Source organism: Vombatus ursinus, unplaced genomic scaffold, assembly GCF_900497805.2.
Source record: "Vombatus ursinus unplaced genomic scaffold, bare-nosed wombat genome assembly UNPS02008420.1, whole genome shotgun sequence".
In the NCBI taxonomy this organism is placed as follows: domain Eukaryota; kingdom Metazoa; phylum Chordata; class Mammalia; order Diprotodontia; family Vombatidae; genus Vombatus; species Vombatus ursinus.
Genome location: NW_020948198.1, coordinates 1,782 through 24,084, shown reverse-complemented (window position 1 = coordinate 24,084; position 22,303 = coordinate 1,782). Strand labels below are relative to the sequence as shown.

Below are 22,303 nucleotides of genomic sequence, written 5' to 3'. Positions count from 1 at the left end.
GCACTTAACCACAATTGCCTAGTAAAAACAAGCCAAAAAAAAAAAAATACAATTGGCCAAATGGAAAAAAAGTACACTGAAGAAAACAAGTACCTAAAAAATACAATTGGCCAAATGGGGAAGGAGGTACAAAATCTAACAGAAGAAAACAACTCGTTAAAAATTAGAATTGGGCAAGTAGAAGCTAATAACTCTGTGAGAGAGTGAGAATCAGTGAAACAGAAACAAAGGAATGAAAAAATAGATGAAAACAGGCGGAGCCAAAATGGAGAAGTAAAAGCAGTGACTTGCTTGAGCTCTCCCCCAAACCCCTCCAAATACCTGTAAAAAATAGCTTTAAACAAATTCTAGAGCAGCAGAACCCACAAAAAGATAGAATGAAACAAATTTCCAGCCCAAGACAACCTGGATGGTTGATTGGAAAGGTCTATTGCACCAGTCTGGGAGAGGAGTGCCCAGTTCAGCATGGGCCAAGCAGGCAAAGACCGGGCCTCAGTGAACCTGGAGCAGGCCTCGGGACTGAATCACAGGCAGCTGTAGTGGTTTCCAGATCAGGTTTCTCTCACTGTGGTGAGAGAGAAGCACAGTCCCAGCCCCAGCCCCTGTGCAGCCCTAGGGCAACGGCTGCTTCCACAGCTCTCAGCTCACAGACTGAAGGGGAATCAAGTGGCTGATCAGAGGGGGATTGCAAGGATCGTTTTGCTGGTGCCGAGGCAGGAATCTCTTACTTTGCCTGTGCTTAGATCTGGGTCGCAGTTCTGGGTGGTGGTCCTAGGGCAAGGAGGAGTGCTGGTGTGGTGGAGCTTGTAGTGGTGATGGAAAGGGAATCCTCCTCACAGTTCCAAGGCAGAAAAGAGTGCTTGTGGTCACCCATAGACCAGAGCCCAGGGCAGGAAAGGAGTAAATACCTCACCCTTGATCATACTACCTTGGAAGAACAGAAAATTTACAGGTGCCTAGAATTGTCTCTGAAAACAGCTGCACAAAACCCCCCGAAGCTTGGAACAGTACACCCCTACATTAACAAACCTTAACAAAGAGTTTAAAACTCAAGTAATTGGCTGGGGACATGAGTAATCTGCACAAAAAAGTCAGACCATAGAATCTTTCTTTGGTGACAAAGAAGATCGAAACATACAACCAGAAGAAGACAACAAAGTCAAAGCTCCTACATCCAAAGCCTCCAACAAAAATATGAATCAGTCCCAGGCCATAGAAGAGCTCAAAAAGGGATTTTGAGAAGCAAGTAAGAAAAGTAGAGGAAAAACTGGGAAGAGAAATGAAAGTGATGCAAGAAAATCATTAAAAACAAGTCAACAGCTTGCTAAAAGAGACCCAAAAAAATACTGAAGAAAAAAAAATAGATGAAAACGTAAAATACATCGGTAAAACAACTGACCTGGAAAATAGATCCAGGAGAGACAATTTAAAAATTATTGGTCTACCTGAAAACCATGATGAAAAAAAGAGCCTGGACAGCATCTTTCAGGAAATCATCAAGGAGAACTGTTCTGAGGTCCTAGAACCAGAGGGTAAACTAGCCATAGAAGGAATCCACCAATCACCTCCTGAAAGAGATCCCAAATTGAAAACATCAAGGAATATAGTAGCCAAATTCCAAAATTACCAGGTCAAAGAGAAAAGACTGCAAGCAGCCGGAAAGAAACAATTTAAGTATCATGGAACCACAGTCAGGATTACATAGGACCTTGCAGCTTCTACATTAAAAAATCGTAGGGTGTGGAATACAATATTCTATAAGGCAAAGTAGCTTGGATTACAACCAAGGATCACCTACCCAGCAAAAAAGAGCATAATCTTTCTGAGGAGGAGATGGAAATTCAACGAAATAGGGGACTTCCAAACCTTCCTGATAAAAAGAAATGGTGAGCAGGTGAACTTCAGAAAAAGCTGGAAAGACATGAAATGATGCAAAGTAAGGTGAGCAGAATCAGGAGAACATTGTGCATAGTAACAGTGCAATGACTAACTTTGATGGACTTAGCTCTTCTCAGCAATGCAAGGATCTAAGACATTTCCAAAAGACTCATGATGGAAAATACTGTCCACATCCAGAGAGACAACTATGGAGTCTGAATGCACATGGAAGCATACTATTCGTTCTCCTTTTCCTTTGATGTTTTGTTTTGTTTCTTCTTTCTTAGGGTTCCTCCCATTGGTTCTACTTCTTCTTTACAATTACAACATGACTAATGTGAAAATATGTTTAATAGGAATGAATTTGTAAAACCTATATCAGATTGCACTGGGTCTTGGAAAGGAGGGAGGGGAGGGAGGGGGAGAAAATTTAAAACTCAAAATCTTATGGAAGTGAATGTTGAAAACTAAAAACAAATTAATTTATAAAAAAAAAACAAAATAAGGAATTTCAGAAGAGGAGTGACTTCTGGGGTGAAAACAGTAAATTTTGTTTTGACCATAAGATAATAGATTGAGAGCTGAAAGGGTCCTTGGACAACTTGTCCAACTCCCTTACTTAACAGAAGAGGAAACTGAGGCATCAAAACATAGTGTGACTTGCCAGGAACCACAGAGGCAGCATCCCTGGCAGCATTCCTAAGTTCCAGTTTGGGCCTCTTCATCCATCATACCACCTTGTTGCTTTTCAGTTGTTCAGCTCTGTCCCTCTTCATAACGCAGTGGATCATATCACACCAGCACTGTCCGTGGGGGTTGTTGACAAAGATACCAGAGTGGTTTGCAGTTTCCTTTTCCAGTATTACATCACATAGCTGCCTCAAAATTCAAAGTTCAAAATATCTTTTTTGGGTGTCCCCTCTCCCTAGCTGTGCCCATTCAAAGCACACCCAACTGGTATACTGGAGATTCTTGCCTGGCTGGCCTCATAGTGAAATCTTACATTCCTCCAATGCTTTTCTTGATAGATTGGGAGTCAGGAAATCTGGGTCCTAGTCCTGGCCCTGTTATTCCCTTCTCTTAATCCAGTTTCTTCTTCCTCTTCTAGGACAGTGAGTTCTTTTCACTTTTTTTTAAAGGTTTAAAAAAACCTTCAAAAAGGTTTTGAAAAAATAGGGGAGGGGGAACCGGTAAAGTGGGATGGGTCTGGACCCTGTGATTTTATATGTTTTACACTAGGAAACTCCTGGTGTGAAACATCCTCCTAGTCCCAAGCAGATCTGCAACTCATCTGAATTCTTCAAGATAGTTGCCTGAGGCACCCCAAGGTTACGTGTCTTGCCAGTGGTTTAAGCTAGTATGTATCAGAGATGGGAACTGATCCATCCTTTCTCAAATGAGAGAATGTGTGCAAAACACTGCAAGCTTTGGAAATTTATACAAATTAATGTTCTCATACTGAGTATGTGCTTAATAAATATAGAATTGAAAAAATGGAAATAAAACCAGTCTGCTCTCCCTCACAGTTGTTTTGAGAATCAAATGACTTTGTTTTATTTCATTTGTGAGGGAGGAAGAGATGATAGGAATAATTGTTTCCAGATAGGGAAACTGGATTCTCATAAGGATCCTGGGGATGGAAGCCAAGAACAAACTGGAAACTATTGTTTTTGGTGGAGAGAGGTCAGCAGATACGGACTGAATCCCCTGCCCTGCCCTTAACAGTGGAACAGTGACAACTTCTCTGGGACTCATTTTCCTCCTGGAGACTACAGTGTTTCCAAGGTCACTTCTGACTGTCATTTAAAAAAAAAAACAACACTTTTATTTTATCTTGTTTTTAAGTTAACAAGCATTTCTTTCTCTCTCCCGTCTTGAGAAAAAAAAAACCCTCATAAGTAAATATCTATAGTGAAGCAAAACCAGTTCCCACATCCAAAAATATATGTCCATTCTACATTTTGAAGCCATCACCTCCCCGTCAAGAGGTTGGTAGCATGCTTCATCATCTATCCTCTGGAATTATCGTTTTTATTATGTTGATCAGAGTTCCTAAGTCTTTAAAGTTGTTGTTACAATGTTGGTATTGTGTAAATTAGCTTCTGCTCATTTCACTGCATCAGTTTATACAAGTCTTCTCAGGTTTCTCTGAAACCCTAGGGTGTCCTTTAGGGTGAAATGATATTCCATTACATTCATATACCATAATTTGTTAGCCATTTCTCTAAGTGATAAGCAGCTAGGTGGCACAGTGGGTAGAGTGTTGGTTGGGCCTGGGGTCAGGAAGACTCACCTTCCTAAATTCAAATCTTGCCTCAGACATTTAGAGGCTATGTGATCCTGGGGCAAATCACTTAACCCTGTTTGCCTCATTTTCCTCATGTGTAAAATGAGTTGGAGAAAGAAATAGCAAATCTCTCCAGTATCTCTGCCAATAAAACCCCAAATGGGGTTACGAATAGTTGGACGCCACAATTGATGGGCACCGTTCTCCCTTCTAGTTTCTAGTCCTTTGCCCCTACCTTTTTGTAGCAGCTATAAATATATTTAGATATTTAGAAACTTTAACTCCTGCTTTTATTTCTTTGGGGTATAGGCTTAGTAGTGATATAGCTGGGTCAAAGGGGAAGCAGCCAATCAATCAATCAACATTTATTAAGTACCTAAATGTGCTAAGTGAGGAAGGATATGGCAAACCACTCCAGTATCTGACAGGAAAACTTCAAATGGGATCATGAAGAGTTGGACAGGATTGAAACTACAGAAAAACAACAATTATGTGCCAGGCATTGTGCCTGCCCTCAAGGAGCTTACAATCTAACGGGGACACAACAAGTAAACAAATGTGTAAAAGCAAGTAGAAAGTAATTAGGAGAGGGAAGGCACCGGAATGAAGAAGGGTTGGGGAAGGCTCCACTAAAGGCTGCTTCCCGCTCCATCACCCGCCCGGTGCATTCTTGCATCCACTTGGCAGACCTGAAGCGGGGGAGAGTACCTTTTTCACAAGCCTCAGGTTCCCGTCCCCGCCCCTAACCTTTCACGCTCCTCCCTTCCTTCCCTTCCTCGTCAGTTTCCACCCCGCCCACCTCGAGTTCAGGCACCGCCCCTGCCCCTCCCCTTCCCTCCCCCTCCCCCTCCCGGCGGCTCTCGCGAGGTCAGGAGACGGAAGTCTGGTGCGCTGCGGGACTAGCGCCGCCGCACGTGCGTGGTCTCCGCGGTTGTAGCCGCTCGGGCTGCCGGGGCTTTAGGGGCTGAGAGCGGGCGTCATGGGGAAGCTGCGGCGGCGCTTCAACGTCAAAGGGCGGCAGCAGCCGCCGCCGGGGCCCGAGCCTGAGCGGCAGGGCGTCCAGGTGCAGCTGGAGCTGGACGGTAAGGGCTCCCTGAGTGGGCCTTCCCTTCTCTGAACCTCGGGTTACTCCTCCGTAAATGGGAGCTGCGTTCTCGGAGTGCCTGCCCTTCTCTTGGCCTCAGTTTACTCATCCGTGAAATGGGCACAAAGAAGCTGTGTTCTCCGAGTGCCTTCTCTCCTCGTGGCCTCAGTTTACTCATCTGTAAAACGGGCACAAAGAAGGTGCGTTCTCTAAGTGCCTTTCACTCCTTGAGCCTCGGTTTACGCAATGGTGATTAAGGTTAGGTAAAAAAAATGAGACAAAGAATGGCCCGTTTAACAACAACTTAATCTTGAAATGGGCATAAAAGAGCTGTGTTCCCTAAGTACCTTCACCTCCCTGAGCCTTGGTTTACGTCTCTGTAAAACAGGAATAGAGGAGCTTCTGCCTCTTCATTTCTTTCTCTTTTCTGGGCCTCAGTTTACTAATCTGCAAAATGGAGTTAAGGATTCTGTGTCCCCTGAGTCTCATCATTTCTCTGGACCTCAGTTTACCAATCTGTGAGATGGGGATGTAGATAATTTGCCATCTGTCTTGCTTCACTGGGTTGGCCGTGTGGAAAACATTTTGTCTCTTGAACCCTTAGAGAAATGGGAGGGGTGAGTGAGGACTATCATTATTATTATTGGCTACATGTGACCCTGGACCAGTCACCTCTCTTAGAGCCAGCTTGACATCCTTGTGACCACTTAGATGTCTCCATGGCTTTGGGCTGTGGGTTTATCAGATCTGTCAGAGCAGCTCCTAGAATCACAGATTCTCAGAGTTGGAGGAGATCCTGGCATCGTAGATTTAGACCTAGAAGGCATCTTAGAGGTCATCGATCCAGCCCTGACATTTTACAGATGAGGAAACTGAGGCCAGAGAGGTGATGTGGGCCCTCCCAGAGTTCCAGAAGTAGTGGGTGGCCGTGCTGGCATTTGAATCTAGGTCCTGAGTCCAGACCTGACATTCTTGAGACTGAGCTTCCCTAGAGTAGGGAATGTCTTTTTCCTCTCCTTGTATGCCCAGTGCCTGGCACATAGTAGGCCCTTAAATGATAGTAGACTGTCTCTGAGCAGACCCTTCCATGGGAGGCTCACAGTTTACCCTCTTTTTAAGCCCAAATATTTGTCTCTGCAGCTTCTCTTTCCTTCCGGGACCACAAAATAAGTCTTCATTTCCCTCTCAAATGACCTTCCAGATACTTGAAGATTTGCCATTCCTAACCTCTTCCATCGCTATTCCCCCCCAGTCTTCTTTCCTCTGTGCCTTTGGCTGACCCTCCTCTAGGTCCAAGATTCTGATCCAAACGCTATCCCAGCCCCATTTCCTGTTGTTACCGTTGTCCCCAAAGTGTGGTGCCTGGAACGGACCACCTCACTCTAGAAGAAGCCTCCCTGGGCAGAGAACAGAGATGGGTCCTCTCTGTCAGTTTGTGGTCGTGACCATGGGCCTTTCTTAATGCAGCCTGACATGGCGATCCTAGCATGCTATTCAGCACCACACAGCTGGCTTACTCTGTTTGCACACCCCTAAAATCCCGTTTTTTCTACTCAAATTGTTACCTAAATACATTTCTCCCATTCTTGTATGGTGATTTTATTTCTGAACCAAAATATGTGTGTATATGAAGATGTGTGTATATATGTATATATACATGTGTGCGTGCATGTATATATGTATGCCTATATATGAGGTTGTTTATATTACATGAACATGTGTGTATATGTGTCTGCACACACATATGCTCACATATATTATATGTGTGCATTTATATACACAGTGGCTCAGTGGATAGAGCACTGAGCCTAGAGTCAGGAAGACCTGAGTTCAAATGTGGCTTCAGATTCTTACTAGCTGTGTGACCCTGGGCAAGTTACTTCACCCTGTTTGCCTCAGTTTCCTGATCTGTCAGATGAGCTAGAGAAGGAAATGGCAAACCACTCCAGTACCTTTGCTGAGAAAACCCCAGATGGGGTCTTGGAGAGTCAGACACGACTGAAATGATAGAACAATATGCACACACACTAATAGGTACTTTTGTGTATGTATGTAGGTAGTGCAGTGGATAACTTGGGCTTGAAAGAGCTGAGTTAAAATCTGGCTTCTAACACGTACCGACTTTGTGACTCTGGGCACATCATTTAACCTCTACCTACCTCAGTTTCTTCTGGTGTAAAATGGGGTTAATAGTCCCTGCCTGCCAGAATTGTGAGGATCCAATCAGGTAGTTGTGAAGGGCTTTGCAAACCTTAAGGCACTGTGTTAAGTGCTAATTGTTGTTGTTGTTGTGATTATTATAAAAGTGAATGAGGTGGACTAATGATCTCTAAGGTCACTATCAATCAACAAAAATGTATTAAGCGCCTATTGTGTGCCCTGCTAAGTGCGGGGCTCTACAAAAAGAAGCAAAAGACAGCCCCCTGTCCTCAAGCAGCTCTCAATCTAATGGTGATGCTTTCTGTCTTGAGGGGCTGCTGTCCTAGAGATGCTGCTGCCTCTTATCCCTGGCTTCCTACTTCCTGCAGCTCTTCTCCCCCTCCCAGGGTCCTCTCCACTGTGTCATGCCTTAGGAATCCTCCACTTAGAGTGGAAGGGACCTCTCTCATTTTACGAATGATGGAGGGGCCCGAGGGTAGCTGGGTAGGAGGCATCAGAGTGGGGGGATTCCAGCGGTGGCAGCTTGAGCTCTCCTCCCGAAGTGAAATGGAACCAGTAATGGCCCCTGAGTGAGCCCAGCCCTTCAGCCGGTCCTAAGTCCACCTAAGTATATGGTATCTCCAAGCCCATCTCCTCTCCTTTTCCACAAGAGTAGCATGAGCTACTTTATCTGAGCCTTTGCTAAAATCTAGGTCAACCCCGACTCTAGTGTTCCCTTGGTCTCTCTGCCTAATTAGTTGGCCCATCAAAACAAGGAAATAAAGTTGTCCCGGTGTGATTGGATAATTGGTTCTTCTCATATAAAATCCTTCCCAATATTCACATCTTTGCCATCTGCATGCTTGGGCTCCTGGGGCAACGCCGGACTTTGGCCCTTCCCGTTCTGTGACCGTCCAAGCTGGCCGGGTCGATCCTGAGGCCTCTGTGGGCTGGGAGGACTCAGGCACGGATGTCCTTCCAGACAGGGGCCTGTGGAAAGGAGTGGATGAGAGCAACGCGCTTGTCCTGCCTGGACGGAAAGAGAAGAAGAAGAAGAAGGCTACGCCCACCTCCAAGAAGGAGAAGAGGCCCCTGACCAAGAAGGAGAAGAAGCTCCTACAGAAAGTGTTGGAGCAAAAGAAAAAAAAGAACCAGGTATGACCCTCCCCCCACCGCCTTTGGGGGCGAGGTGGGCGCCGAGGCCCCTGCAGCCGTGGCCCTTCTCGGCCCTTGGAAGTGCTGTAGAAATGGTGGTTCTGGTGGTGGTGGCAGTTTTGGTGGCATTCATGTAGAACGGTGCTGGGGCAAGTCACTATCCTGCTATTATTCTTTTAATGGTTCATATTCTGTAGACTGAAGCATAGGGGTATAAAGTAATGGCTTTTCATAATTGAATGAAATTATGCAATTGTAATTGAATGAAAAGGTAGAAGCTCATCTTCTGTAGGCTCACTGCCTGCATCTTCTTGATGAGCAGCTGGCAGAATGAGAGGGGCCGTGTTTATTCCTCTCTGTATCCCCAGTACCTGGCAGGGTGGTTCCCTGTCCTTGGTAGGTGATGAGTAAGTCTTTGGGTGAATGAATGAATCAAACGGTCCAGTGAATGAATGAATGATCCAGTGATCCAATGAATGAATGAATGAACAAATACTTCCCAAGCTAATGGGTATGAGGCCCTGTGCCTGAGCTCCCTCCTGTCAAGGCCTGGCTGTGGTTATCCTAACTTGAGGTCTTGCCCACAGGACTTGAGAGCCCGCCCTTGAGCCTCTTCTCCCTGGGGCTGGGGGTTACTAATTCTACAAAGCCATCTTCCGAGACAGCCTGGGCCCTTAGGCCCAGTCACCTTGCAGGCCCATCTGGAAGGAGAATCATCGCCATGCCTGGCTCTCTCCTGCTTTGTTAGAATGTTTCCCTGACCACTTCTCTGAAGTTTTGCTCTGACATCTCTTTTTCTTTCCCACTCACTTGAAGGGGTGGGGAAGGACAGTATCCCCACGTGGATGACCTCATTTTTCTCCCCACTTTCCTCCAGCGAGCCGAATTACTGCAGAAACTGAGTGAAGTCCAGGCTTCCGAGGCAGAAATGCGACTTCTGTATACCACTTCCAAACTGGGGACTGGTGAGCGAATGTACTGCAGCAAAAGGTGAGGTACCCTCTGGCTTGGACCTCCCGCTGCCCGTCGGGAGGGCCCCTTTCAGGCCAGAGTGTGGGATGGCATGCCAGAGGCCAGGCTGTAGCTCACCTGGTTGAATTTGTTTGCAGATGCTCAAAGGGAGAACTGCCTGTGGGAATTGTGTTGGGAAACGTATGTATATCTGTGATTGTGTGCTTATAGGCAAGTGTATATGTTGGAAAATGTATGGATGGATAGTTGTATCACCATACACACACACACACATATACACATGTGTGTACATATACACACACACACACACGTATACATATTTATGTAATTACTTTTTTCTGTAAATCTGAGAAAAGCTTCAGGGCTGATGAAAAGAAAGCTAGTCTTGGACTCAGGAGAGATTGAGTTTGAATTCTGCCAGTGGCCCTTACTAGCTGTACGACCCTAGGAAAGCCACTTCATTTTTTATGTTCTCGTGTTTCCTCATTATGGGTCATCTTTATCTTGTTTCCTTAAGGTTTGCAAGGCACTTTCCCTGTGTTACCTCATTTTAAATCTTACAACAACCTTGTGAGTAGGTGCTCTTCATTGTACAGGGAAAGAAAAAGAGGCACGGTACCTGCCACAGATTAGGAGCTTAATAAATGGTTTTTGATTAGAAAGGCCAGGTGATTCAGTAGCATTTATGTAGTGCTTTCAAGCTTACAAAGTGCTTCACACGTATTTCATTTGATCCTCACAATAATCCCATGTGGTAAGTGTTATTATTACCCTATTTTATAGTTGAAGAAACTGAGGCAAACAGGTTGAGTGATTTACATAGCTACTAAGTATCTGAAGTTGGATTTGAACTCAGGTTTTCCTGGCTTCAGGCCCAGTACTCTCCACAACTGTGCCACCAACTGCCTTGTCCAGAGTTACAGATAGCCTGAGGCAGGATTCAGACCAGTGTTTCCTGACTCCCAGCCTGACCTTTTACCCAGCATTACTACCTGTTACCAGGCAATAATCAATGTCAGTTATTTTTATAAATAGTAATCATTTACTTTGATCATTAATAATGATGTGAATACAATGAATAATTTTATTATTAAGAATAACAATAACCTTTTTTTAACTTCTACATAAATGATGTTTCTGGGGACAAATGTGTACGCCCTATTGAGATGTTAGCGGTGGGCACGAAGAAATAAAAGGAGGCTGCAGAGGTTTGCCATCTAGGCAGCATGGCCTGATAGTGGGGAGGGCCAGGAAGACTTGGGTTCAGTGGTGCCTCGGACATTTGCCAGCGGGGTGACTTCCAGACACGTCACGTAATCTCTCTCAGCCTCAGTTTCCTCATCTGTAAGACGAGGGGTTGAGCTTGAGCTCTGGGCTCCCTTCCAGCTCTAAATCTGATGTCCTATAATCCCATGCCCTATACCTTGTGGTGGGTGGGTGTGTGTTTGTGTGTTGGCCCAAGGCTGTGGCATATGGAGGAGGAATGGGGGAAGGGATGTTCTGGTGGTAGTCCTGGTCCATAGGACCACCCTGGTCATATAACTGCAGGGCCAGTCACTGACTTCCATACCAGAGAATCTCAGTATATTGACCACACAGTTAGTATTGTTCCAGGCAAGATTTGAATTCAGTTCTTTCTGACTCCCAAGTCCACCTGGCTCTGTCCCTTGATCCATATGATTTATCCCCTTGCCCCTCCAGGAAGGCAGAAGAGACTGGACCTGGGGGTCCGGAGAAGATTAGTAGCCTCAGCGGTGCCCACAGAAAAAGACGAAGGCCGCCGTCAGAAGAGGAGGCTGAGTCCTCCAGCGAGGCCGAGACAGGGAGCGAGGCCGAGGGCTCGGAAACCCTGGCACCGGCTGGAGTTGGTGCAGAGGCTGAGCCAGCGGCCGTGAAGCCTGCCGAGCCCGTCGCCGAGGACGAGAGCTCTCTCTCCGGCCGCCAGCCGGCCCCCACGCTGGCACCTCCTCTCCCTCCTCCCCCCGCCTCCCAAGCGCCGTCTGCAAAGCCGGCCATTTTCGTCCCGGTGGACCGCTCTGCCGAGATCCAGGTTGGTCTCTGCTCGTTCCTGGCTTCTCCTCTGTGAAATGAACGCAGTGGACTGGGTGACCTTGAAGGTCCTGGTCAAGCCTAACGCTGTGGTGCTGCTTGGAAACCATCTTGGTGATGGTTACGATGCTGGTTCATGTGGCGCCTGAAGGTTTGCAACGCCCTTCACACGTTATCTCTTCTGATCTTCACAGCCACTCTGCAGCGTGGGGGCTGCTCCTCTTCTTTTACAGATGGGGAAACTGAGGCTGAGGCCTTGCCCGTGGTCAGCAGCTATAAGTGTCCCAGGCAGGATTCATCCTCAAGTCTTTCTGACTCCCAGGTTCAGCTGGCTCTCCACTGGGCCTCTAGCTGCCCACCATATTTATTAAGGGCCCACATGTAGACCCTTAATAAATGACTGTTGACTAGACTTGGAATTGGATCGAGAGTGATCAGAGCTAGTATATTCCTAGAGGACGTGCCTTCCTACAGAAAGGAGAGGAGCTGTGTGCCGCTGTCTAGAAACAGGAAAGCAGAGGGACGTTTAGGTTATTTTGTGGCCAAGTCTGGATTCTTCCCATGAGTCCTCAGCTTTGTCAGTACCCCAGAATCCACAGGAATTCATCTGGCATTTATAGAGCACATTAATTCTGTAAAGCCCTTTACACCGGCCGTCTCGTTTTTTCCTTCTGGTGTTAGCCCATGATGTGGGTCCCCCAGTATTTTATTATCCCTATTTTATGCCAAAGCAGTAGACTCAGAGATGAAGTGATCTATTCATAGTCACCCGGCTGAAGAGTGTCAGAGCAGGATCCTAGAGCCCCAGAATTTCACTTATGGACGGGACCTAGGTAGATAGATGATATAGATACACACACAGTCGTTGGAGATAATCAATCTTGGAAGACCAGTCTGTGTCTTAAAGGACAGAAGTTCAGATGATTGAAAAAGGCTGTCATGTTCCCCGAGCCTTCTCTCCTCCATATTAACATCCCAAGTATCTTCAGACCTTACATGGCCTAAACGAGGATCCCTTTGCCATACTGGTTGCCCTCGTTGGGACACTAATGGAGTACCCGGTACTCTGGATGCAGTTTGACCATGTAAAGTGAAAATGGACCATCACTTCCTTGAAACTAGGCCCTTCTTTTTTTTTTTATCATGGGTTTTAATAGTCAAAACAATGCACTTTCATGCATACATACATAGTAATACTGCAGCCTGTCTAAGGAAAGTGCTAAGGGCAGGAAAAAGTTGAGAAATATCCAGATAAGCAGTCTTCCAGGAATTGGAGTGCTGGACTAATGTTTTGGTCTTTTGACCTCAACCCCATCAGCCTCCATTTTCTTTCTTTTCTCAGTAGTTGCACTGATCTTTTTCCATTGTCAAACAAGCTTTACATTGTCATTTGTTTCTTTGAAACATCTGGTTTTCCAACCTTCTGACACATCTTGATGGATGCAGCTTTAGGCAAGGCCTCTTTGTTCCTATCTCGCTATACTCTTCCACCGACTCAGCGGTCTCTTCTTGTTACCCTGGTTCATTTTGCTGTGATCCTCGGCCGTGTCATCCATCGTGGCTGGATAGCACTCCGCATAACTGGTGGACGTGCCAAAGAAATCTCCCAGCTGCTTCTTATCTTCTGGTTTCTTCAGTGATTTACCGCCTTCCTAACCAGCGGAACCAGCAGACTCTTCATCATCAGCTCCTTGGCAGATCCAGGACCTTTGTCAGTGTCGATGGGCGCATCATCCACTGTGGGCTTCTCAAAATAGCTGCGTTGCTTCTTCTCCTCTTCTCTTTCCTGATCCTGCTCTCTTTCTCAGTCCTGCCTTAGTCCCATTCTCTTTCTCTCTTCCATTCTCAGTCTCGGTGCCAGTCTCACTCCTGTTCATGATACTGTACCCGTTCTTTTCCCCGTGGAACCTTAGTTGTTGATGGCCCCTCTTAATTAATGTACCCTAAGAATCTAGTGAGATAAATTTTAATTTTTCCAAAAGTATATATTTATTTTGTTAAATATTTGCCAATTACACAATATTTTGTTTTTAGGCAATTGAGATTAAGTGACTTGCCTAGGGTCACACAGCTAGTAAGTGTCAGGTGTTATGTTTGAGGCTCTATTTGAACTCAGATCCTCCTGACTTCAGGGCCGGTGCTGTACCCACTGCCCCAGCTACCTGCCCCCACAAAAAATTTTTTAACATTCGTTTTTAAAAATTTTGATTTCCAGATTCCATGTTCCAAATTCCAAATGCCTGTTCATATCCTTTAACTTTTTTATCCATTGGGCAATGATTCATATTTTTATAAATTTACCTCTGTTCCCTATAGATTTGAAAAATCAGGACTTTATCAGAGAAACTTTCTGTAAAAAATTTCCCCCCATTTTCCTACTTTCCTTCTAATTTAGGCTACATTGGTTTTGTTTGTGCAAAACCTTTTTAATTTTATATAATCAAAATTATCTGTTTTACTTCATATGATCCTCTCAATCTCTTGTTTGGTTGTAAACTCTTCTCTTATTCATAAATTTGACAGGTAAATTTTTCCCTGCTCCCCTAATTTACTTATGATATCATCCTTTAATGTCCAAATCATTTACCTGGAATGGGTTGAATTTGAATTAGATGGATGATCAGGTTCCTTCCAATTCTGAAATTCTGTTATTCTCTCCAACTAGTCATTGAGGTGACCAGTAATAGACGTACCAAGGCCTGTGTCTGGAAATTCCTAGAGTGGGTGGCTAATAGTCTTGCTTCATTTTTAGGGGAAAAAATTGTGATATTCTGCAAAATAAGTAAAGAAAGAAAATAAATTACATTTTTTCAAATAGATTTTATTTTCTCATTTACATCTGTAATTTCAGAACACCACTGTCTTGGTTTCTGATTGATCTTTGGCTGTAGCTTCTACGGTCAAGGAAGGTAGAGGTCATCTATGCCAACACCCTGATTTATATATGAGGAAAGTGGGCCTCAGGGGGGAAGTGAATGACAGAGGCAGGATTTTAACTTAGGTCTTCTGATTCCAAAGCCAGTACCATAATGCCTGCTTACCCTATCTGCCATTGGCATCCCTGTTTACAGATTAAAGCGTCCTTTCTCAATGCAAAAGATTGCCCTTTGATTTGTCTGCTTTACAAACTCAAATTCAGCAATTCGGTGTGTCTTTTCTTAAAGTGGGGGCCTGCCTTTACTGTTTGGGTCCTGGTTTGGGGAACTTCAGTTGGGGTGGGATGTTTTTAGGGGCCTTGTCTCTGATACAGGCATATTATGGCCAGAATAAAGGTCTTTCCAACCCTTGTTCAGGAGAAGAGCCTGAGGGAGCCAGAGTAGTTTAAGAGCAGAGTAGGAGACTGTGTTTTAGTGGGTAGGCAAGCGAACGTGGAGTCAGGAAAAATTTAGATACTGAAGGGCTGTGTGACCTTGGGAATGTCACTTAATTTCTCTGGGCCTCAGTTTCCTCATTTCTCAAATGAGGGGGTTGACCCATTGACTTCTAGAGTTCTTCCTGGTATAAATATATGATCCTATGACATTTATGTGCCTTGGTTTCCTCATCTTCAAAGTGGGAGGTGGGAGGGGGTAGACCTGGTGGCCTCGCAGAACCCTTCCCACTCCGGATTGGTACTTCTTAAGCCCTGTGAGTCTAGATTTTGATGCTGTTGTTTCTTTTTTAGGAAGCCCGGCTCAAGCTCCCCATTCTTTCAGAAGAGCAGGTGATCATGGAAGCTGTTGCTGAGAACCCCACTGTCATCATATGTGGGGAGACGGGGAGCGGGAAGACCACCCAGGTGCCCCAGTTTCTGTATGAAGCCGGCTATAGCAGGTATATGCCAGATGACACTGTCACAGGGCGTCCCCTGCCCTGGCTTCTCAGGCTCCAGCATGACCGTTAGAAGTGTGCCCAGAGCTCAGTTCTCTCTTTTGAAGTCTTTCTTTCATTGTGGACACATTTGCACAAAGAGGATTTGCTCCTGGGTGGGACTATGGATCCCAGTTTTCTAGGTCCTTGCTAGGGATGGTTTAGTGGGTAAGGCTTAAGGCGTGGGGAGAAGGGAACCATGGCAGAGATAGCTGCTTGATGCCCACTCCAGAGAAAGGTGGATCTGGGCAGCCTCAGCATCACACCTGGCACCATCTTCCCAGGCCTCCTCCTGGCATGGAGGGGCATCAGGTTCTCAGGGGCTGGGTCAGTGGATGGTTGGCTTTGATAGATCCTACCCAGCTAGAGAGACTTAGAGGACAGGCCTAGCCCTGTAGTAAAAGTCACTTAGCCAAGGTCAGAGAGGGTCATCTCCAAAGGGGGCTTCCCTAGGATGAAGTTTTCTGGGCCCCCCCAAGCTTATGAAGACTCTTTACCAAGGCATAGACAGCAAAATTGACATAAGTTCTACAGAATTTGTTCCCTGACTCAGAAATGGTATCATGTTGGGGGGAGGGGAGATTAGCACTTTATAATTATTATCATTTGATCTTCACAACAACCCTGGGAGGTAGGTGCAATTAATATGTCCCTGTTTTAAATATGGGTAAACTGAGGCAGACAGAAGCAAAGTGACTTTCCCAGGGTTACCCAGCTAGTAAGTGTCTAAGACTGGATTTGAACTCAGGTCTTCCTGACTCTAGGCCTAGTGCTCTCTGCCCAATGGCACCACCAGCCATCTTGGCTAGTACTGAGCTGCTGCGTAATGAGGGGTAACCGCAGCTCCCATCAGAAGGTGGGCTCCTTGCGGACGGGGACTTTTGCCTTTCTTTGTATCTCTATTGCTTAGCACAGTGTGAGATTCATAAATGAATGTTGTAGCACAATTAGACAAAATGAAAGAATCTGATATAACTGACATTTAGGTTTTACATAACTTGTTTTTCTTTGTTTTCACATCCCCTTTATTTCCCTCTATATTCCTCTCCTCTCCCCCTCCCAGAGGGCCTTATAGTTCCGTATAATTGTGGGTGTTTTTTTACAGGTACTTGGAGGGGTTTGGGGGAGAGATCAATCTAGTCACTGCTTTTTTATTTTATTTTTTTTTAAGGGGAAGGAAAAATAGTTCTGCAAAACTAAACCATTATATCAAAAAATTTGACATTATGTGCAGTGTTCCACACCCATGGTCCCTCACTTCTGCAAAGAAAGGAGGGCAAGTATCTTCTCATATTCCTTTGGGGCCAAACTCGGTCAATAGAAGGAGCGCTTATTAAGTGTCTGCTAGGTACAAAGCACTGTTCTAGGTGCTGGGGATACAGAAACAAAAAGGAGAACAGGCCCTGACCTCAGGGAACTTACATTTTGTCAGGGGACTACAAAAAGTGACCAGATAAGTAAATCCATATGAATTTGTGGAAGTTGAGATCGTTAACTACTGGGGGTTGGGTGGAGGCTTCCCAGAGGAGGTATCACCTAAGCTGAGCTTGAAGGAAGGCTTCTGAGAGGCAGAGGTGAGACACGACAGCATTCCAGGTCTGGAAAATGTTCATAAGGCTGGTAAAGCAGGCTGGAGCCAGGCGGTGAGGGGCTTGAAAGAAGCCACTTCCCTTCCCGTGTTTAGAAAGTCAGCTACTTTGTGAGTCTCAGCTGGGCCCCAAAATAAGGATTATTAGAAGCATCTGTGTTTCTGCTTCCCACTGAGAAATTCTGGTAACTGCTTTAGGCCAGTCCTAGCATGGCATGGTGGAAAGAATGCTCAATTTCCAACCAAATGTCCTTCATTTGAATCCTGGCTCTGCCACATACTTACCTGTGTGACCTTGGGTGTCAGCTAACCTCTGTGGGCCTCACTGTCCTCATCTTGGGAATGAGGGAGGCTGGATTCAGTGACCTCTAAGGTTTCTTAATCGAAATGTACAATTTATATTATATGAACTTTATATATGATATGCTCTAAATATATCATCGTATGTAACAGCTCCTTGAGATATATTGGCATTTAAATGCCCTAGCCATCTGCCCAGGAGATAAGCCATTCATATTCTATTTCGTTCAGTGAGCATTTATTAAGTGCCTATTTAGGAGGCACCATAGGGGACTCTGGGGCTACAAAAACCATATGGGAACAGTCCCTGGCCTCCCCTTCCACTTATTTAAGCCATGGTGGCTTCTACTAAATCCTTGTTTGGGGCAGTGGCAGGAGTTGGCCTTTTTCTCAGACCTGGTGATTGGGTACATGAGGTTTCTGGGAATTTCTTCTTGGAAAAGCATTTAGGTGATTAACGTCCAGCCAGAGTTTCACGCTCACTTGCTCATGGTGCTAGGTTGGTTCTTGGTTGTAACATCCTTTCCTGATAGTCTGCATCTAGCTGAGGAATAAGGAATATGCTTTTGAGACAGAGGTAAGCCCCTGGTTTCCATACACTCAGTGTGTTATGGTTTGCTTTCTCTCTGGTTGTCATGGAATACTGTCTTCCAGCAGAATGTAAGCTTCTTGAGGGCAGGGAGATGTTTCAGTTTTTGTCTTTGTATTCCTAGCACCTAGCTCAATGCTTGGCACACAGTAGGCACTTAATAATTGCGTCTCAGGATGAATCGAATGGAGGAAATGTTTTTATGTTCCTTTTTTTTAGTGGATCACTTAGGCTTTTTCATGTAATCTCCGCTAGGTTATCTGCACTAACAAAAGAGAATAGGGCCTAGATCATCTATGTGTAACTTTTGACTCTAGAATACATCCTCCTTTAATGTGACCACTTGTCTCTTAATTCTGTCCTGCTTTGTTGGGCTAATGATAAACTAGGTTTCCATTCTGTGGTCATGTGCCAGTCCGGGGAGGAGAGGGCTGTATGAGGATACATTGACTCACCTGCCAGCACGTGAGCTCTTTGAAGACAGGGAGCATGTCATTTTTGTTTCTGTATTCTAGTGCCTGGCATATAGTCAGCACTTGGTAAATGTTTGTTTTTTGATGGATTGGGAGGCAAAGAAAGCCCCCCGGGGTCTGTCATTTGCTGTAGCTATGACACATGTGGATAGAGGATGTGGCTATGTGTTGTATCATTTGTGGGACGCTCACTGTGTTTGCTGAAGAGGGGCCACCAACCTAGAACTAATTCCTTCCCTTTCTCTGAGCAGCGGTGGCCTCATCGGGATCACCGAGCCTCGCCGAGTGGCTGCGGTGGCCATGTCCCAGCGGGTGGCCAAGGAGATGAACCTTTCCCAAAGGTGAGAATGAAAGCTTGGTTCCTTCCCGGCCTTGCAGGACCATTGGGGTAGGGGCTGGGCAGTGGGTGGAAGGAGACCAGAGCTTGGTTCTTTTGTATCCCTTTTCTATCATGAGAAAAGTTAGGAAGCTGTCTCTAGTTCACGGCCTAACCAAGTGCACATCTCTGGGCTCAGCACTAGGCCAGGCCCCTGGCAGGAGTCACAGAATTCCATAGTCCAGCCTGTAGCATGCCAGGATGCCCCAGCAAGTAATTTGGCAGCCAGGAGAGCTAATGGCGCGTCCTGCTGCATTAACTGAGGCATAACAGTTTGGAACAAGGAGGCAGTAGTCTCACCAGACACTCAAGCCGCGTCACTAGGATGGCATCCAGATCTGGGTCCACGGTTTAGAAAAGGCCTTGTGGAGCGGTTGTGCTCTGGAGAAGAGCAGCCAGATGGTGAAGGGCCACACGTGGTTTAGGTGAAGGCGCCAGGGGCGTTTGGCCAAAAGAAGGGAAAGAGGCAGGATGGAGAAAAGGTGGGGGGAGGGGGAGCTAAGGGCTGTCATGTGACAGACTGCATGAGCCTTAAGGCCAGAACCAGGGGAGCGGGGTCCAAGTGTTTGGGCTTGATACAAGAAAAAACTTCCTAATGATTAGAAGTGGATTCTTCTTCATTGGAAGACTTGAGGCAGAAGCCACTTCTCAGAATTTCAGAATTGCCTGGCTTCTGAGAGCCCATCTGTTCAGGGGGAGACCATCACAGCACATCCACTGAGCAGCGCTTCCACCTCTGCCTGAAGATGCCCAGCAGGCAGCACCTGCCATCTAAGGGTGGACAGTCTGTTGGGGGAGACGTGGGACAGGCATGCCTGAAGTTAGGGGAAATGACAAAGCAACGCGGAAGTGAGAAAGGAAGCTGGGATTGTTAGGGGATGACCTAGGGCTTCTGGGAGAGGATTTTTGAGTGGGGCTTGGGGGAGCTGAGGAGCTCTGGCTTCAGAGTCTGAGGGTGCCCCTTCCCCTGAACTCTGGCTGTTTCTTTGCCCCATGGGATCTGCTGCATAGTGAGGACGGGTGTTTCCCACGCAGGGTGGTTTCCTACCAAATCCGATATGAAGGCAATGTGTCAGAGGACACTCAAATCAAGTTCATGACAGATGGAGTCTTGCTCCGGGAGATCCAGAAGGTAGGCTGCTCACCATCCGTTCCGGCTCCTGGCTGGGTGATCGTTTGCATTTCTGTTTTGAGGTTCACAGAGTTCTTTCCTGCTATACATGTTGTCTCCTCCCAGTGGAACGTAAGCTTCCAGAGGGGATGTTGAGGGGTTTTTGTCTTTGTGCTGCCTGTGCCAGAAGCAGTGCTCAGCACGCATTAGGCATTTAATAAGTGCTTGCTAAATTGAATTGTTGAAATTCTAAGGAGAGAGCTATGTGTGGGGAGGAGGAATTACTTGGCGGTGGGGGTTATTGTACCCAAGAAGGTGCTTCTAGGTTGCTGCCCATGGGAATTCTGTCTTTCAGGAGGAAGGTGTTGCAGTGTGACCCTGGGCAAGTCACATAACCCTAATTGACTCACCAAAAAAAAAACCCCCACAAAACAGGAAGATGTTACTCTTCTCCATTTAGATGGAGCATGGTTTTTTTGGGGGGGGGGGCAGATCATGAGTGACCAGCAGCTCCTAGCATGTTGTATGGGTACAGAGTTCTTTGACATAGAATTATTCCTGAGTTCCAGAGCCCAGGTTGGGTTTGGAGGCATGAATGTGTGCTTGGCTGAGATCCTGGTTACCTCCTCCATTCTGAGCGCCAAATTCCAGCCGTGGAATTGTATTGCCATTGTATTGAAGGGCTGCTGCCCACCATCAGTATCCAGCCCTGCAACCCTTGTACCATTCCTCATCCTGGCCTTGACATGGACCACCAGCGGGCATAGCAGGAAGGTCAGGAGCACCAGGGTTCAAACCCACCTCTGGCCCTCACAGTACTAGCTGTGTGACGCTGAGCAAATCACTTGACCTCTTTCTGAGCCCCAGTTTCCTCACCTGTAAAATGGGCACATCAGTATCCGTATTACCGACTTCCCACAGTTGTGAAAGCTTAGATGAGGTATTGGATATAAAACACTTCAAAAATTTCAGAGCACTATAGAAATGATCATGTTTTTAAATCACTATTATTATCAGTATTATTAATATCAGGCTCAGGGGCATGAGGGGAGACAGACCACCTGTTCTCTTGGTCCTCTAGGATACCTCTGTCTAACTCTGGGTCCTCAGCAGAGCAGGAGGCCTGGGCTTCGCCCCATGAGCATTTCATCCCAGTGGAAAGGTGGGATGGATTTCAGGAGGTGAAGAGGCTGGCCTCGAGGCCTGTGTTTGAGCCCATCAGTACTGTACAAAATGGGAGCCTTTCTTTGCCACACGTAGGTCATAGAATCATGGGAAGGGACCAGAGAGGCCTTTGGGTCCAGTCCCCTCGTTTTATGGAGGAAGAAACTGAGGCACAGAGAGGTTCCTTGCCCAGGGTCACATAGCTACTGTTGGAGGTGGGATCTGAACCCAAGGCAGAATGTATGTGATGATTCCCCTTTGAGAAGATACTGTTCTCATTTCAAATATTTATTATCAATTTATTGTAAAAGTAATTTTTTTCCAATAAATTTTAATCCTCACATTTAATAGTTTGGATGAAGCTGTTACCATGCACGCAGTAGTGGGCACATTTGTTGTTGTTCAGACATTCAGTTGTGTCCAATTCTTTGTGACTCTGTGAACCATAACACGACAGTGCTGTCCATAGGGTTTTCTTGGCAAAGATCCTGGAGTGGTTTGCCATTTCCTTCTCCAGTGGATTAAGGCAAACAGAGGTCAGGTGACTTGCCCAGGGTCACACAGCTAGTGAGTGTCTGAGGCCCGATTTGATCTCAGGTCTTCCTGACTCCATGCCCAGCACTCTATCCACTGAGCCTCCTGCCTCCAGCCTGACACATAGTAAGTGGTTAATAAATGCTTGTTGATTGATTGGTTGATTAGTGATCAGCCAAGTATGGCACAGTGGCCTGTCCATGAACTGGGAAGATGGCGTCGGGGCCAGTGAGACGAGGGCCTCCCTGCCCACAGATCTCGTGCTTCCTTCTTCTCTAGGACTTCTTACTCTCCAAATACAAAGTGGTCATCATCGATGAAGCCCACGAGAGAAGCGTCTACACGGACATTCTGATTGGCCTCTTGTCTCGAATTGTGTCTCTTCGGGCGAAGGTAGGAGCGCCAGGACTGGGTGGGGGAGGGGAAGGTGCTGGTCCTCGTGGCTATCCTCCCAGGGCTTTCTGAGGGCTTCCTTCCTACAGTAAGGAGCAGACATTCAGGTGGCGCTTCCGAGCTCACCCAGCACTTTACTTGTAGCATCCAGGTTTAGTGTGGTTTGTTTTTTTAATGCAATATTTCATTTGATAATCAGCATTGCACAGTGAATAGAGAGTAGACCTCAGAGTTAGGAAGACCTAGGTTCATGTGCTGCATCTGGCCCACCTAGGCTGTGTGACCCTGGACACTTAACCTTCAGTCACAGGTCATAGGATCTGTGACTTGGAGCTGCAAAACCTTGGAGGCCATGAGGTCCC

At 46.2% G+C, this 22,303-nt stretch overlaps 1 protein-coding gene across 1 annotated transcript; it reads left to right on the top strand.

Moving 5' to 3' along the window:
• The first annotated feature begins 5,144 nt into the window (after nt 1-5,144).
• On the top strand, nt 5,145-22,013 carry LOC114034186 (probable ATP-dependent RNA helicase DHX37). The gene is made up of 8 exons (XM_027849789.1): nt 5,145-5,247; nt 8,371-8,543; nt 9,421-9,533; nt 11,217-11,565; nt 15,229-15,377; nt 18,615-18,704; nt 19,775-19,871; nt 21,828-22,013. Exons 1-8 carry the CDS (start codon nt 5,145-5,147, stop codon nt 22,011-22,013), a joined length of 1,260 nt encoding a protein of 419 aa, XP_027705590.1.
• Nucleotides 22,014-22,303: the final 290 nt, after the last annotated feature.

Coding starts and splice junctions, on each gene's coding strand:
- LOC114034186 (XM_027849789.1), top strand. CDS start 5,145: ATGGGGAAGCTGCGGCGGCGCTTCAACGTCAAAGGGCGGCAGCAGCCG. Junction 5,248..8,370: donor GGTGCAGCTGGAGCTGGACG/GTAAGGGCTCCC, acceptor ATGTCCTTCCAG/ACAGGGGCCTGTGGAAAGGA. Junction 15,378..18,614: donor TATGAAGCCGGCTATAGCAG/GTATATGCCAGA, acceptor TTCTCTGAGCAG/CGGTGGCCTCATCGGGATCA.